Source organism: Nipponia nippon, unplaced genomic scaffold, assembly GCF_047370975.1.
Source record: "Nipponia nippon isolate SJK-2023a ecotype South Korea unplaced genomic scaffold, ASM4737097v1 scaffold_6, whole genome shotgun sequence".
NCBI lineage: Eukaryota > Metazoa > Chordata > Aves > Pelecaniformes > Threskiornithidae > Nipponia > Nipponia nippon.
The window spans coordinates 36117568-36135116 of NW_028262380.1; the positions used below are offsets into that span (position 1 = coordinate 36117568).

General features: G+C 39.4%; 1 protein-coding gene across 1 annotated transcript in view; it reads right to left on the bottom strand.

The window, feature by feature from the left end:
* SNX25 (sorting nexin 25) overlaps positions 1-17549 on the bottom strand; it is an 88739-nt gene that overhangs the window by 19775 nt on the left and 51415 nt on the right. Inside the window, exons 7-10 of the mRNA XM_087735978.1 lie at positions 16879-17069; positions 9881-10012; positions 7666-7941; positions 3442-3597 (exon numbers count right to left, since the gene is read on the bottom strand). Of these exons, the coding sequence (XP_087592104.1) occupies positions 3442-3597; positions 7666-7941; positions 9881-10012; positions 16879-17069 (755 nt within the window). The remainder of the gene's footprint in view (positions 1-3441; positions 3598-7665; positions 7942-9880; positions 10013-16878; positions 17070-17549) is intronic.

Below are 17549 nucleotides of genomic sequence, written 5' to 3' on the forward strand. Positions count from 1 at the left end.
TATGTATTGCAACATATATCACACATTATGTGTTTTACACAAACTTGAAATTGCAATTACTGAAATATGAATTACTGAAGACACCCTCCTTACCATTTTCAGATATACATGATGTGACCAAAGAACCTGGGAATAGATTTCATTTCTAGGAACTTAGCTATGTTAACAAATGCTCAGAAAGTTACTACTAAATTCATTTTCATTTTAGAAAGGGAAGGATTTATTATTGTGGAAAGCACACATTTAAAAAGATGTTCCCATCAAGACGTAGCTCACCATTAAAATCTCATAAAAGAGAAATAGTGTATCTTACCACATAGGCAAAAAAATAAGTAACCATACATACTACCAGGAGACAGTATGACAAGAAAAGGTGGAAGTATACATAAGATGTGACATTAGAAACACAGCAAAAGCAGCTGACACTTTTTTTAAAATATGATATACCACATAGTCAAATTTATGAGTCTTAGTTGTACCACTTGCACAAGTGGTACATTCTACAAAGCTACAGTAATTTTGTCTTTTTCAGAATTTCTGTCTCATGTAAGATGTGAAATATTATCTACACAACAGCTGTATAACAACCTTCTAGCATATACCTAACCTTCAGAATAATTTTGTATTTTATTTTATTTACTATCGACATACAGATTGCTGGGCAGTCACCTTACACGGACTCCTGTAAGCGACACCCAGGAACAACCCATAAATACAGAAGAACCGGTAAGGTTTCATCATAAGTAAATAGCTACTACACTTATAAAACAAATACTGATACTTTAGAACAATACTGGACCATTTTATTATTCTGTTTCAAAGTTGTATATATTTTCAAAGGCAAAGAATTATTTTAGGAGAAAAAATACAGGGAAAAACCACTACTTTAGAAGGGGTACAATCCCCACCTCCCCAAGAGCTTAGGTATAGAAATAACATAGCTATTATTTCTCAAGAATGCAAAAGGAACATACAAGTGATACATACATGTGAATGCAACAATATAAAAAGATTTAGTTGTTTAGTATTTTTCATATCAAAGAAAAAAGTTTAAACTATAATGCTACAGAAAGAAATGGTATGGTCTAACTTACGCATACACAAGCACACCCACTTTTGTTTAGGACTTGTTTTGTACTTCTAACACTTTTTGCCCATGGTGCAAATTTTAACTTAAAACCTAGTTGGTTATAAGAGCACCTCTTACAATTTCTCAAAGTGAGTTTTATGTTCACTCCTGGTACAGGTCCCCTGGAAATACGAAAGATCAGAACAAGTTAACATAAAATCCCCCCAGCTTCCACATAATTCCTGATAGAGACAGAGGCATTTTTCTGTTCAGGAAAGTCCCATTTAATTTCAATAATTGTGTCACACAGTTTTGTTTGAAAATAAGGCTTAGCAAGCACTCGCAAGTGGTCTGGGTGGTGAATGTTAAGGTTTTGCTTTGCTACTGAGGATGACAAGACTGAACTCTAGACAGAATGTGGTCCCTGCACATTTACTGTGGTTGCACAGGATAGCACGAGACTGCACTCACAGACCCAAGGGAGACAGCCACTGAGCTTCGGGCATGAGACACACACCAAAGGTGGCGGCACCACAGTCGCAGACCTCCAAAGATCAAGCTATCTTCTATGGCAGTGGGCCTTGTACGTGAGAGACATTGCCTGAGACTGCTCGTCATCTTTTCATGTCATCTTTGCTACTCTTTATATTCCACAGAAAGAACTGAGATAAGACTTCTCCCTACAGAGCATTTTCTTTTAAAACTAGCAGCATTCCATGTGCAACCCAAATGAGCAGCTTTCTTCCTTGACTGACTGGCGTCTGAGTTGCATGGTGCTAGAAGCCACTTAAAGATGTACATACATGTTTTGTATGGGTCTCACAGCAAAGGCATTTCAAAAAGAGAAAACAAACAACCCAGGAACAGCTTGAGGTTTAAAAAAATTTAATACAAAATGTGCATGACATTCCCCTTCACATGACACGAAACTGTGGAATTTTTAGAAGCATTTTTTACTTCATATGACCAAGAACCAAATTTTTACCTGCCAGGTCCAGAGGAGAAAAAAAATAAAGTCCCTGTGACAAGGTGCTCTCATACTGTCAACCCTAACTGTCCATTTAAAAGATCCACAGGTAAATGCTACTGCAGTAATACAGGTATTAAAAAAAAGGGGGGGGGGGGACACGACACATCTGTCCTCTAACCACTCTGAGCAGTAGTGGTTGGATGACAAATAAAAGGTATCTTCTGCCAGCTGAGGCCACACACACAGCAGAGCATCTGTGAGCAGGACACCCCAGACCAGCTGCGGACACATTTCCAGTTGTCTGCGGTAACCTCTGGCAGAAGGGGGATGTGGAAGGGACACAGGGAATTAAGGTAGCCAGGGTGACTTCAAACGCTACTGTCCGCATCTTTCTCTTAGAGGTAGCTATCCCCAGAGCTGGGACAGCAGAGAATGAGTGGCGTGTCCACTTCTATTCAGACCAGCATCTTAGCACTCACCCTGAGCGAAAGAACAAATGTATGAAGAACCCAGGTCCTGAGCAATGACTAATGCCCAGGTACGTTTTTGCTATCCCTAGCTGGAGGCCATTTTAGGGAGACGCCTTGGCTACTTGTTCATCTCACCCACCATCTACCATTTGCAACCAATCTCATTACACCTGAAAAGCTTGGCACAGCTGCATCTGAACAACAGCCCTGTAATATCATCCTCAGTAGCAATGCAAATGAGTTGGCCTAAGCCAAAGGCAAATCACTTGCTTCTGCCTCAGCATGTTCTTAGATTGCTTAACTGTTGCACTTTGCAAAGAGAATTTATTTTTTTTTAATCCAAGCCCAGAGAGCCAAAGTTTCATATCCCTCAGAATTTTTAGTCTAATAAAAGTGTGCCCTGCAGATTTCTCCTAGCTCCTTATAAAGGAAATCAGTCACTTTTATAGGTTTGGGGGGTTTTTTTCCCCTTTATTTGAGCAAGCCAGTCACAACCATAGATTATGAAATTGTGCTGTGCTATTTCAAAGCCAGCAGAGGGAGCAGAAGTTAACGAGCACATCCCTCCGCTGCAGTGCTGCAGATGTGGCAGGGACACAAAACCAGCTGCCATGAATTATACAGATACAGGTGGGTAGAGATATAAGGAAGAAATAGTATTTGCCACCAACAAAGCAGCAAGACCACTGGGAGAGAGGTCGTTATTCTATGACAAACAAAGCAATATAAATCATATCTGCAATTTTAGTTACAATAGCTTTAAAAAAATGGAAAAAAACCAATTAAAACTAAGCTCTGATTTCACTTTCTATAACAGGCTGATTGAAATAGCAATCTGACCTGTCCAAAAAGAGCCTGAGACAAGTGGATATTATACACGCACAATATTAAAAAAAAAAAAAGAAAAGACTGAAGACACTAAAGGTACTTACCTTTTTGTCAGGTTTTGGTGAATTACATATGGAATTTAGAGCCTGTTTCTTATACTCAAGCTTGTCATTTAGCTGGCGAAGTTTATTTACAGCATAACTGGCCTGTTCATTAATTCCTGTGCTGCATTCTTCAGTGGCTTCTTCACAACCTTGGCTCTAGGAATAAAGGATGGGAGTAATTGCATCATTAATATGAAAAAGGAGACAGTTATTGTTTGCTCCATAAGCATTTTATGTATAAGAACACTTATTCTTGATATAGATGAAAATGTAGGTATAACAGATTCTAACAGATATTCCAACCATCAGATCCAACATGAAACCTAAGTCTGTTAAAAAAACCCAACCAACCAACCAAAAAAAACCACACAAAGACCAAAAACGGACAAAGCCTCATTACCATTTATACTACAGCTCTTCGGCAATTCTTGCCAACTTTGTAAAATGACCTTAGAGCTAAAGGCTTTAGTGTAAATGAGAGGAAGAATCAAAGTTTATTTTAAAAGCAACAACAGCTTAGTAGTCATGATCAATATTCCCAGCCAGATAGAAAAGCAAATACTTAGCTCTGAGCTGAAAGATAATGAGATGGGGGGGCAACAACAAAACCAAAAAAATCACAGTTCTAACAAAGTCCTGCCTCCCACAAATCTTCACAAAACAGATTTATCAGCCTGCAGAACAATCTAAACCAAGTCCTTTCCTTCATAAACAGATTTTACTGCTGTTTTTAGAAGTGTTAATAAAAATGTGTTAAAAGCCCATATGCATTACCCTAAACTCATAAATCATTTTCTTACATTCATTCAGATAAACCAATAGCTTTTTCCATCTTGTGTACTATAGGCATGCAAAAAAATAGAAAACTTCACACCTTTCAGTGACATTAACATCTTTTGGCATCTGCCTCAGCCTCCCCTTGCTTACTGTACTTCGCCAAATAGGTATGAAGACCTTGAGATCCAGCAAACACAGCACTGTGATGTTACTGTTGCCATGTTCAAAGATCTTTGAGGTCTGTTTGTGACTGAATGTATCTTAATTTATCTGTGGGAAGCTATGAATCTAACCTCATGAACGAGAGTTCTGTGTTATTTAATTATATTCCCACTAAGTAAGCTGTATCTTTATATAATTAAGAAAAAAGGCTAACAGAAGGAAGTCTCATACTTTACTAAGTTCCATGAGTTTTAGAGGAGATAATCAATCCTACTGTAAATTCTGCAGTATTTTACATCCTATTAAAAAAAAAAATTAAAAAAAAATCTGAGAACAGATACAGTAGGAACAATAATTAATCTCCTTAGTGTGAGCCTCATAAGGGAGGGTAACATAATGAGAAGTCAGGAGTTGAAGGCTAAGAAATCCACGCCCTTTTCCAGCTCTGCATTTGCCTGCTACGTGGCTGAGTAAACAACATTAGTTCCATGCCCCGTCCTTTCTTCTGTCTATTCTGCATGGCCTGTAAACCCCTCAGGTCAGAGACTGCCTCCAAGCATGTGTAGCATGGAAGCTTATTGTTGTCTCCTGGCACTACAATAATACAAACAATAATAATTAACAACATGGGGCATTATTCGAAACACTATAGAACAGAACCACAAAGTAAAAACTCATACTTGTTGGGAAGCACAGAGGTCAAAAAGAATCAAAAACGCTATTTTCAATGCTGAAGAATTAAAAGACTTTTCATATGAAGTTTGGTTCTAGTTATCAAAGGATTGCAATTAATTACAAATCAGTAAGGCTCTGCTCCCAGAGGTAGGATACATGATTTCTCTGTCATTAACATTTCAGACACTTGCAGCAAAAAACCCACTGCTGAATCACTAGGTTTATCACAAAAATGCTAGAATTACAAGATAACAAGTTGCCTGTATTCAAATTATCAAATTTGTCAAATAAACAACCAAAACACTCGAAGTTGAGATCATAAAGGATTGTGCTATTTTCCCCTGACTGCTAAACTGATAACAACTTCCATTTCTGAGAGTGCTGCAGAATGCAGACTTTGGGCTTATTTTAGCCATCTGACACACGCAGCACCGATGCAACGACCAGACTCTCCTTCTCCAAAGTGCTGAATGCAGGCACTGCTTGCCTCTGTATTTTTACATCTACTCATGACCTTTTAAAGGAGGTTTGGCCAAGGAGTGAAAAGCGGTGAGTGAATGGAAGGAAGAACAGTGAGCTTGTTCCACAGGCAGCAGAACCAGCGGAGTCTGGCCTTGCCCCAATTCCTATCTTCTGATTTGATTTTCTCACGTTTAATCAGGGCTTACCCTTTTGTCCTCCCCTTCATGAGGACACTAGGTGGCTTTTTACCTATCCAGCTATAACAGCGAAATTTATAGAAAAGTAACATAGGTGACTCCCACAGTGCCGCAGGAAGTGAGGATGTAGACTTCCAAAACCCAAACTAAACCAAAACTGATTAGTATTTGCTAACAGTATGGATCCCTCCAGAAACATCAGATTTCTCAGCTGTGGTTTTCTATAAATGGGGAGGAAAAAAACCTATTAGCCAGTAGTGCATTTTCACCAACATTTGAAAGCCCACTGGAAGCTTCAGAAATAAGAATTTGTCATGATTTATTTCCACCTCAAAGACTCTGAAGCATGGCACAGAGCCATTAGGATTGCTCTATTCAAGAGATGCTCTAACCATATATGCAACTTCATACTTAATTTGTTGTTAAAAATGCAAAAAAACCTTTAACCATATAGGGAAACCTGGCAATGTATTAGTCTTTAAGGTTTCAAAGCAGATGCAACCTTCAAATCTGGCACACAGATATCTAAGGACTCAGAGGAAGGACAGATGATGCTGATGTCAAAAATCTAATTTTTCAGCAGCTACAGTAAATGTTATCTGACAGAGGACAGCTACCCCTTAAGTGTTGTGTCAGTTTTCTCACAGAAAAAGTTATCTCTGTTAGACTCTGAATAAAATATATAAAGAGATTAAAAAGCACAACGTTTAATACTTAGAAAGTTCTGGACAAAACCAGTAACAGCCTTTTCTCAAAGTCCCAATGACTGCAAACACAAGGACAGAAGTCTTTGAAGTACCTACCACCCTCAAACACAGCTGAGTTAGCAGTGAGAAAAGCAGAAAAAACACGTCTTGAATCTTTTATCAAGGAAAAGAATACAGGGAGAAAAAAACAATGAAAAATTCAGCAAGCTCTAAAAGTTCATATTGGAAGTAATTTACTTATAACAGCTCATCTCTGCAGATTTGCTGATATGCAGACTACAGAGACTATAATAGCTCACCTATAGAAATGAAAGTCATATTAAAGCAGTAAATACAAAAGCCTTAGGTTCTGGAAAAACTGTTTCTAAATGGCAGAATGCAGACCAGCACCTCTGGATTCTGCTTCTTGTTTGTCCATTTAGATCCAGTTTTAGACAAGCTATTACACTTCATTGTGTTCTGAGCAAGGTCACATGTAAAAATGAGGATATCCATGCTGATCTGAAGTGGCAGCCTCACTGAAAGATGCTCACTAGTCTGAGCGATGCTCTTGTCAAAGTGTTCTTAGATAAACAGAACACAAGTTTCCCCAACATGACTGATTTAGAGAACCCACTGAAAAAACCTGCCCCAAGAAAGCTGCTGTTAGGTTATTGCTTATGACATTTGGAATGCTCTGGTTTAGTATTTCCAGTTCTAGTGCTATTTTAATCAGTTTTATCTTCCAACATAGCCTATTAATTTATTCAATACATTAATAAAAAAGCACTAAGATTACATTTTCCATTACTTTTTCTCCTCTCTTGTGCAACTTTTAATACCTATTTAGTACCTAGAAAATGCATGGGGGACAGGGACAATGTCTAGACAGAAACCTACTGATGTTTCAGTGAGATTTCCTTCATTGAAAAGCAGAGCAGCTGAGCTTGTATGAGGTATGTTTTGCATTCTCTGATACTAAGGAGCATAACAAAAGATACAGAATATAAAAGGCTTAGAAATCTGAAATATCTGCTTTAACTAATTTAAAGTAGTCAGTCATTTTGTACCATTTTGTTTCAAAGAGCTTGTAAACATACCAGGTTTACCTGATGAAACTACAAGACTGATGATATCTACAAATACATCACAAAAAAAAAGTAGTCCAAAGCTCAAGGACAGAAGATACTACAATATGCTTTACTCAGGATTGTCTTTAGATCACCTTAAAATTACAGTGAAAAAAACCTGTCCATGTGACTCACCGCTTCATCTTTGTCCTCAGGAGTTAGCTGAGCAGAACTTCTTTCTTCTTCCTTCTTGACTGATCTCTCATATAAATCACTGACAACGAACGAGGGGTAGTATCTGTCCTTTAGAGTTTCATAAACATCTGCTTGAATTCTGTAGAATACTTCAATGCCTTTATTTCCCACAAGACTTTGCTGTATTTCTTTATAAAGGGATTTTTCCACAGGTATTTCTCTGCTTTCCACAAAAAAATTCTGATAAATTTCACTCACCAGTTGAGGTATTTCAGCCTAGGAAGCAAGGAGAGAGGAGGGAGAAGAGAATAATAAAAAATGCTAAAATTACTAAAAAAAAAAAACCGGGATGCCTCAAGATCCAGGTACATAATTTGAAGGATAATCAAGCTAATTTCACACCCAGATGTATCAGAACCTATCTGTGAATCTCTTAAACACCATCTACACACCTATGCTAAGCAGTCACTTTCACAAGATAAATATCGATATTTGTTAAGTGAAGAAACAGCTGTGCTCTAAAATTACCATAGGTTCCACATCCACCACTTCTTTTAAAAGTATGCTCCAAAAGCTGGTATTAAAAGGGAAAAAAGTGCTAGAGCAACATTGTGGTCACCGTTTTAAGTTCAGCTGTATCGGCTCTTCTGTCTTCTGCTGGATAGGATCAACTCACTTTATACGTGACTATAATTAATTTTTGAGGGGGAAAGGGGAAAAAAAAAAGTAAAAAGAAAAAAGCACACCTGAAGAGACATTTAGCGGTACGCGAGGCCAGGTATTTTCACTGAGCACAGAACAGCGCACAGGATTGAACTTTGCGGTAATGAACAGGAAAGAGAGGTAGTAATGCAGCACAGCCCATCATCATCTCTCTAAATTATCATCTCTCTGAACTGACCCCAATTAAAAAGGTTTTACCCACTCCCTTAGTATGGCACCATGTGCCTGCCTGCCTTATGTGACAATATCACAGCCACACGGCTGCATGATGCTACTTCGTTGTAATCACAGCTGCCCCTGCAGTGGCAGACAACCCTTATGTTCCATGGAGCAACAGGAACACAGTATGTTAGAAGCTCTTTAAAAGAAATGGGAAGTCTTGAATAACGGCACTATACTTATTGTTTTGAAAGCAAGGAGAGAAATCACAGCTGAAAGGTCATAAAATGATTTTAGCACCTTTTCCAATCACGAGCAGTTTGCAAATCAAAACTGATTTATACGACTCTCTTCACAGAGCCTGACAAACCCTTTTCATGAACACTTTCTAGCCCGAGCTGGTTGTTAGCCATTTCGTCAGATTGTATTAATAGCTCACTACTCATCACTCTCCACAATTTGCCACTTTCGTTACAGGATGTTATTTGTGTTTTCCAATGGACTAGAATCTTTTTACATAGGAGAGTAATAAAATTACAGTGAATAAAAAGTTAACTGATACTTAATAATGAAATTTGTATTTCGTGCTAGTGTGAATCCTGGAGATTTACAACAGTTTCCCCCAAAAATTCACCCCACTGCTCGCAAACAGCAAATTTGTCCTCTACATTCCTGCTCTGCACCATTGCTCCAGGATACCTCTTGCAACTTTAAGTGATATTTCCTATCCCTGTTTCAGGGCTCTCATTCCTACTTTATTTTAGCACAAATGACAATATAGCATTGTTTCTTCCCTCTAGCAGTAATGCAGCATTCCTGGAGAAACTTAGCTGTTTATGCAGCAACAGAACAGGGAGAGGAAGGGATCTCTTAAAGCAAAATCTCTTTCAAGAGGATTTTAAAAGCATACATACACAAGTTTTCACTGTTTTGGATTGAACGGGCTACCTGTAATTGGCAAGATAAGAAGTTTATGTACAGACTATCAAACTAATGTACTTTTAAATTTCACATGAGCTGATACAACTAAAGCCAATATATAATTGCTAGTTTTTTCTCCGGTGGAGGGGAAAATAGTTCTACTACTTTTGCACATCAAGTATCCTTTTTACAGGTCATGTTGCCACACAACAGTAAACCATCAACGCAACAGTCCACAATTTTTAATTGCCATTTATCCCCAAACATTAAAAAAACCCAAATTGCTTAGCACTCATCCTATGCTATTGCTATTTTAAAAACATAAATACAAAGACATTTCCTAACATCAAGATCACAACAAGCAGAGATTCCAGTTAATGTACAAGCCGCATGGACTTGCAATTTCTTCCACCTTGTTAGCGTTCTTCAGACACTCCACAGACTCCCAAAGACCGATCAAAGCCATCTTGTCCATCCTTTCCATGTAGATTCGGAAGTGCTCTCGGTATGAAGGGTTAGCCAAAATTTCTTCGAACTGAAGAATCTGAAGAAAGGAAAACTAAGAGTAAAACCTGGGAAAATACCTAAACTCTAGCTTCTCTCCATCCCTTATGGGGAAAATCTTTTCACTTGATGTGCCCCAAAGCACCATGCATCCCACAAACACGTAAACTAGATTCAACTGTACAGACCTTCTACAGGAATACTTTTGTTTCATTAAAAAAAAAAAAAAAATCAAAAATATGAGTTGTAAGTATTTAGAAGATAAATGCATCTATGCTCCTACCAGACAGAAAAATGTTTCCACATGTTTTCTGTCCAGGAGGTAAGACTACATTTCAAAGGACTAAGATGGCATTTCAAGTCATTCATGAAATGCTATTGCCAAAAATTTAACTTCCTATGTTCCTGCAAGGCAGAGGAGCCAAGCTGAAAGCTAACTGGTCTGTTCTTTGCTTGATTCAAACAAAGAGCAACACCAGCACTTTCCATGCCACCGGCCACAGAGCTTTGAGATGTATCTCAGTAATTCCCAGGGACACAGAAAAGATGGAGGGCGGTTCTTCACCCTGGCAGCTAGGGCATTTGGTGGCCAGTTCCCATTAACTGAGTGTTATTGAAAAGCATCTATCAGAAATGAAGCCAGGGAAGAGTACGGGCTGTGATATAATGCTCAGGACTCTTCCCGAGAGGAGAGAGGAAGGTGTACATCAAGCAGAAAAGGAAATGAAACGCAGACTTCCCACACCCAAGCAGATGCTGCAGCCATTAAGCTGTTGGATTAAAAAAAACCAAAAAAAACCCCACAACATTACTGCTTCCTTCATCCTCTACTATTTTTCTGAATCCAGGCCTTTTCTTTAAGACAAACACCTGAAAACAAAATACCTCCCTGACAAAATGAACGGATCTTCCCATGTTGAACAAAATGAACAACCTTGGCTTTCTTTGAAAAATAGGATCAATTTTCAAAACACCCTATCAAAACTAAACACCCCTTCCTCTCCAACTTTTCAGTCTAGCAGCTGAACCAGTTTTCATGTAGCTCATTTAGTGCCATTACTTATATCACTAGGAATCCGAATACACCAGAGTGGTCTTGGTCTCTTGCTTTGTACCTCACAGACACCAACCAACCCCCACTTTTTCCTTTGAAAAGAAAAGCACGTCCCTAAGCACTGGGGCTAATGAATCTCAGCTTCTTATGACTTTGCATTTTATAGCAAAGAAATTTGGTACAGAGCAAGATGTGAATTCCAACCGATACTGAGGCGTTAATAATTTCTCTAATAGGGCTTTTCTGATAACTAATAGTAATACAATTCAGGTCACGTATCAGCATCTCTCTCTGGGAAGGCCACTTATTTTCCTAAACCTAATACCTGTGAAACTCACCACCAAGTTACATTTAGGAAAAACAGTTTGCCGGACTCAAGCTGTATGGGAGGAAACCACATACACGTGCATGTACGCAATTACTAGCACAAGTCACTTCCTTAATGAACCAAGCTAAAGAAGATTCTTTAAAAACTGCAGCCACCTATGTTTTGTCTGAAACAGCTCCCCCAGATTTTGGGCAGTGTTTAAGCAGATTGTGTTTGTCTCAGCTGAAATGTTCATTTTCATCTTCAAAGTTCCTCAGTGACAGTCATGTGCCATTCCTGTCCATTCTTTACCCTACCAGTATCGTCTGGACATGGCTTGCTCTTAGCTTAAGAGCTATTCAGGTATACGAACATAAACTTCTGCCTTTCAGAGCTCACTCTATAATCCTCACTGAACAGCACAGAGAGAGAGGCTTGCTGAAGCTAGGCTTATTACAGAAATGGTGATCCGACTGTCAAAGAGAAGAATACAGAGATGACAATTCAAAGGCCAGTCTTTGTTTTAGCCTCATTGTTGTGCATCATCATACTTTCTATTCAATCATTTTATCAAGGACAATGATTTAAAATACAAGCGGAAGAGGGTCTTCCAGCCTCTTGAACAGAGATCTTCACCATCTCCAGGACTGTCAGCTCTCTAAACGATAACAGAGGTAATAAATCACTCCCAGTGCAGAGCATGTGTTGTCACTTCTTGAGCTAGAGGTCACCTTGGTCTCTATGCCTCTGTTATCCAAGGTATCGCCACCCAGGCTGTCAGCAAGGAGGATAATTAGCAAACATCCTCTCTCTCTCTCAAAAGTAATCGTGGGTAAGCACTGCTGCAGAGAGCAAGTGCAACCATCCCTCTTGCCTAAGAAAGGGCTCATTGCACAGGTGCCCCAGGGTAATTAAAGTGGCAGTGCCTAATAAATGCTGTTACGCAAACCTCCTAATAGTTACCTTGCAAACTGAAATATTTTAACAAAATAAATTAATGGCCAGAAAAGCTTATTTAAACTTCTCTTGCAGAAATGAGACCTCACAAGCTTTTTTTAGGTTTTTGTTTGTTTGTTTAAGCCTTGACTACCCTGGAATTATTAAATATGTTACAAACACTGTACTATAAACATTATTAGGACTTCAGTGACAACAATGATGGACAAAAAAGGTTTTTAGGTTTGAGGTGATAAGTTATCATAAAATGCATGCAATCCAGGAAGTATCCTGTGGAGGATCCTTCCTTCTCTGATTTAAAGAACAAGATTCTGCAGTAATTTGTAATCCTCAGCAAAAGATCATTTTATGACTCAGTCTCACCATAGATTAGACTACAAAGCTGTAAGCTATGTTGGCACATACGCCCACATTAGGGCATGTGTACACCCTCAAACTTAATATCCAGTTAGCAGATATAATTTAGAATTACCAGCCTCAACAGCAACGCTTCAAGTCCTTTTAACTCAAGAGCAGCTTCTGGGTTCGGAAAAAACAGCAGCTTTACTGCCACCACATCCATTCCCTACTCCAAGAGGAAAGTTACTAATATACCACAGCTGGCCACAGGCTCTGCCAAGTACTAGGAAGGGATTAGATTCCCACTCCCCGCAAGTGGAGTGCTTTAACCAGCATCCCTAGCATGCGTGCACAGAACAGCCTTGTTCCCGACCTTACAAAGCAGAGCCCTGGGCTTGGCAAGATCCTAAAGAGAGTCACAACCTCTCTCTGAAGGGGAACATAAAACAGCTACTTAATTTGGAAGGGCCTGTATAGGCACCAGACATGGCATAGGTGCACTGTACTATATTTCTTTGCAACACACCAGGTTCCCATTCGCTACAACCACATTGGCCTATAATCAATAACCACAATACAGCCAGTAACAGCACTGCAGATCATGGGTAGGATGAACAGAATTTGGGTCAGTAATGGAGGTTTTCTGCTGGGATGATGGCACACAGACTGAAGCACTTCTGTTTTCATTTGGCTTTTTTTTTTTTTTCTTTTTTGTAGAAGACAGGAATAAGAGGAATGTAAAAAAACCAATACTGGAAAAATATGTGTCTCTTTCCAAGCTGCATTTTAAAAAACTAATGTCTATACACTGACTAAAATTAAAGCACACATTATTCTTCTTATTTTTTAGAAAGAGGCAAGTCATCAGAAGGATATCTTTGTCATAGACGGCAATAGCTGAACCAAATGAAATGCTTAGTTACCTATCAGGAAGTATATACTACAGAAGGTACCTGGCTATCTTACTGCACATCCACTAATAGAAAAATCCCTGCCTTGAGACTCGCATGCTCATGAACGTACTTCTGTCATAAGACACCCCATCTTCAGGCAACAGGGGAACAATTGAAGCTTGCTTTCTTTATATCCCCAAATCCTGTACCAGGAGGTATCCTGACATAACGTGATCTCATAACCTGAAGCTCGGAAATCACAGTGAAAATCTGATCAGTCACCAGTTACATCAGCATCTATCCACAGATGTGGTGGAAGTAAGGTCTTCTGCAGCTGTTTCAACTTAGTCCTCATCAGTAGGATTATGAACATGAACTGCCTGTGCCTCAGAATAGACCAGGTGGTCTCCCTGCAATTTCACAGCTAGTTAAGGATCAGATCCCCAGAGCTCCTCCTACCAGCCATGGTTCACAGAACAGCTCCACTAAGGGGATGCTGTGACTCCTCCCCAAGTCGACTCTCACAGATGTGGTGATGTGGCTGTTGTGCGGAACACAACAGATCAAACAAACAAGTTTGCTGAATAAACACAGACAACAAGTACTCAATTGGTTACTGCAGTACTGTGCAGGTACAGTTTCTAAGAAAAAGGATTAAAACTGCACTGACCATAAGTAGATTAGAAGAGATGCTTTATATATTACACTAATTCAAACTGCATTTTCTCTAAAAGCAAATCTAACACCCAAGGCAGAGTATAACAACTCTGTATCAGAGCTAAGGAAAGAATTCAGATTCAGAGAGTAGCTGGGATTTGTTTGTTTGCTTATAAACATTTGATTATAATTCACACATTCAGGATTTCCCTAGAGAACCCGGATTCAGGATAATGAGGTCAGTGAAACATGTGCAAAGTCTATACAGTCCCGTGACTTTTATGTATTTATCACACAGAAAACTGACACTATTTTATAATTAGCTTCTTCTGTGAAAGGAAAAAAAAAGTATTTCAAAGCACATAATTTTTGTTTCTTAAATCTGTAAGAGGAAAACATTGACAGCTCCAAATAATTCATCTCCACATTTAAGCCCATAATCAGAACATGCATTAAAGACTTCTACCAGCAACGCTATTACTCCCCTACTACTGCAGGAAAGAGGAAGCTTTCTGTAGGATGCAGAAGTGAAACCAAAATACAAGTTTAGGTCACTAGTCAATTTGCTCTTTGTTCAACCTGTACCAAAATTCCTCTAAGTTAATAATATAGTCAAGCTTCTGTACTACACTTACATAAAAAAATAATTCAGAACACCATTGCTGACTTATTTCATGCAAGTTGAAGAAAGGAAGGCAAACTTCCAGTTTCTTCTAGGCAAGCTAGTTATTCTGCAGGTTAAACACTAGCTTAACAGAAAAGCTGGCACAGCCAGACTCAAAAGAGAAGTTATGGGCCACCAGCAGCGACATACCAACATTACCTTATCTACTAAAGCCCAAACAACTCCTTTCCCTTTTGCTTAGAAAAAGGCCTGAGTGTTCAGTCAATAATGCCCACATAGGAGGGGCCAGCATGCAAAATAGCACTGACTGCCTCGAAATAAGCCAGACTGCAGCTAAAACACTGCAGGAAGAGGATGGGAAGAAGCAACAGTGAAGAGAGCCCCCTTCCTCAGCCAGAGCACTGGGCATTTTTCTGTGCTCAGCAGACGACAGCGTGACCTCTGTCTCTCATCCAGCCGCCCTCAGCCTCTTTCCTGGCAACAGAGAGGTGGGGACAACAGAAGAGGGAAGCAGTTTTACTGTTTTCTACACCGACATGGGTGTGGAGGGGTTCTACGGCTTCTTCATAGAAACACATCAAAAGCTTAGAAGCAGAGCAGCCCCGGATCCCATTGTTTCCACCATCACTATAACAAATGCCTGTGCAAGGAGTCTTTATTCCCATTAATAGTACCATTAACTCAATATGGAGCTGCTCATGGGTATATTTGCAAGATATAACCCTGGGTCAGCAGCTCCCACCAAAAAAAAACCAAAAAAAAACCCCACAAAAACAAAACAAACCAACAAAACCAAACCAAAAAACACCAAACACAAACCAAAACCACACCATCAGTTCATAAAACATGCAACATTAACAACAGGAATTCCTTTGATTTTAATTACAATAATACTATATTTTTTACAGTTTATTATATTTCTGACCAATCCCTGCCCCTATCCAGTGCAGCTTCACTACTTGACCGCATTCCTGAACAATCTTATGTCACCGTGTATCTATCCTGGGAAGTCTGTAACATCTCAGCAGGCACTGAAAGTGGCACCAGCGGCTCACGCGGCGCTGCCACATGCTCCCCTCTTCCCTTTTCTCCTTGGCACCTCTCGCTACACCCAACTTCAGGAAACAGATCAGGACTCCCTTGGCACAAACGATGGCACGCCATCTGAAAGCATGCTTTAAGGACGAGTCGGGGGTAGGGAATTGCTCTCTTTCAGACCTTACTCAAGAAGGACCAAACACAAACAGTAAGAACTATTTCTCAGTCAGGCAACTTTTGCTTACATGCCACTAAGTTACAATTATTATAAGGACATAAGGAAAATTAAAGATCCCTGCATGAAGAGAGAACTTCTTCTACCTACATGAAAAAGATAAAATCTTCTTTCTAATTTGAATATATCAATTATTGTGCTTTCCCCAGAGGGGACAGAGTAGATTACACAAGGAAGTTACTAAACTTACTGAAGTTTAGCAAGGATAAGTAGCCATGATTTTATTTTTGTAGATGCTGGCTAATACAACTGTAGTTTTTTCAACTCCAGACTACAGCGATGTTGAAAACCAGCATTCAGTCAACAGCTTTACCAGAGTTTTTCTGCAATGACTGCCCTAAATTTTGTCAATTGCCTTCCACAAGTAAGTGTTTGCTTTTGAATAACTCAGTATTTGCAAAACCCACAGGTATTTCCTACAGTAAATATAACAAGGGCCAAAGAAACACTGCACATATGTTGGCAATCTTTTATTTGAAAGCAAGTTGCTACATTCAGAAATGCCGCTACCATGTCCTTATTAACTCCCTACATGCAGTATGTCTGAAAAATCACACACGCTTACAAGCCGCTCGATTCTTTATGAAGTTTCACGTTTAGCAATATTCCAAGCTGAGTGATCAGTATGTCTTTTCGGGTACTTCAGTTATCTTTTCCCAAGATAAATAAACTATGCAGCAATTCATTTATACTTGACTCCTGGGGGAAAGGAGGGATTAATGACAGCGAGGCTAATATGATCCAGTGCTAATAGATTTAGAATGACCTTTAGACAATGTATATGTGCTATTCGATTTATACCTTCTGACTCTGAGGGCCATCGCCTTCATCAGACATGCCATCTTCCTGCTGATCATAAGCAGGCCCTCCCAGGAGCCTTATTCTCTTCTCGCATTGCTTCTTTGCCACTGTCAGCTGATTAATATACCTCTTCACATTGCGAGCCCTCAGTAGGTCAGCTTTCATTGCTGCAGTTTCCTTTCCTTTTGAATCTAAGAATAAAGCAAATCAGAGACAGTCTTTTACAACATGGAAACATCATCACACCATTGCCCCTGTGACCTGCCTGACCAAAGCATTTGTCATTCAGGAATCAACTATGCACATGAGCACATATACTGGAAAGTTTGTATTGGAAACACAACGACGATTTTGAAACATTCTCCAATGATACCTCAAGGGTTTAAATAAAAGAGTTCAGAAAAGAATCCTGATTCAAATCTCCAGTGAAATCTGACCCCTCCAGCTCTCTTCCCATAGCTTGTTGTAAGACACAGGCCCAAGACTTGTACTACAGGATGTACATTTATCAGATGGTGTTAGGAAGTTACCTACAGCCATGGCGTATGGTAACACATGGAGCTGATGGCTTATGTACCTTACTGAACATAACATTGACTGCCTAGAGTCATGAGGGACCGGACTCAATCCCCTCCAGCGCAGCATTAAACGTTCCCACGCATCTTATTTGC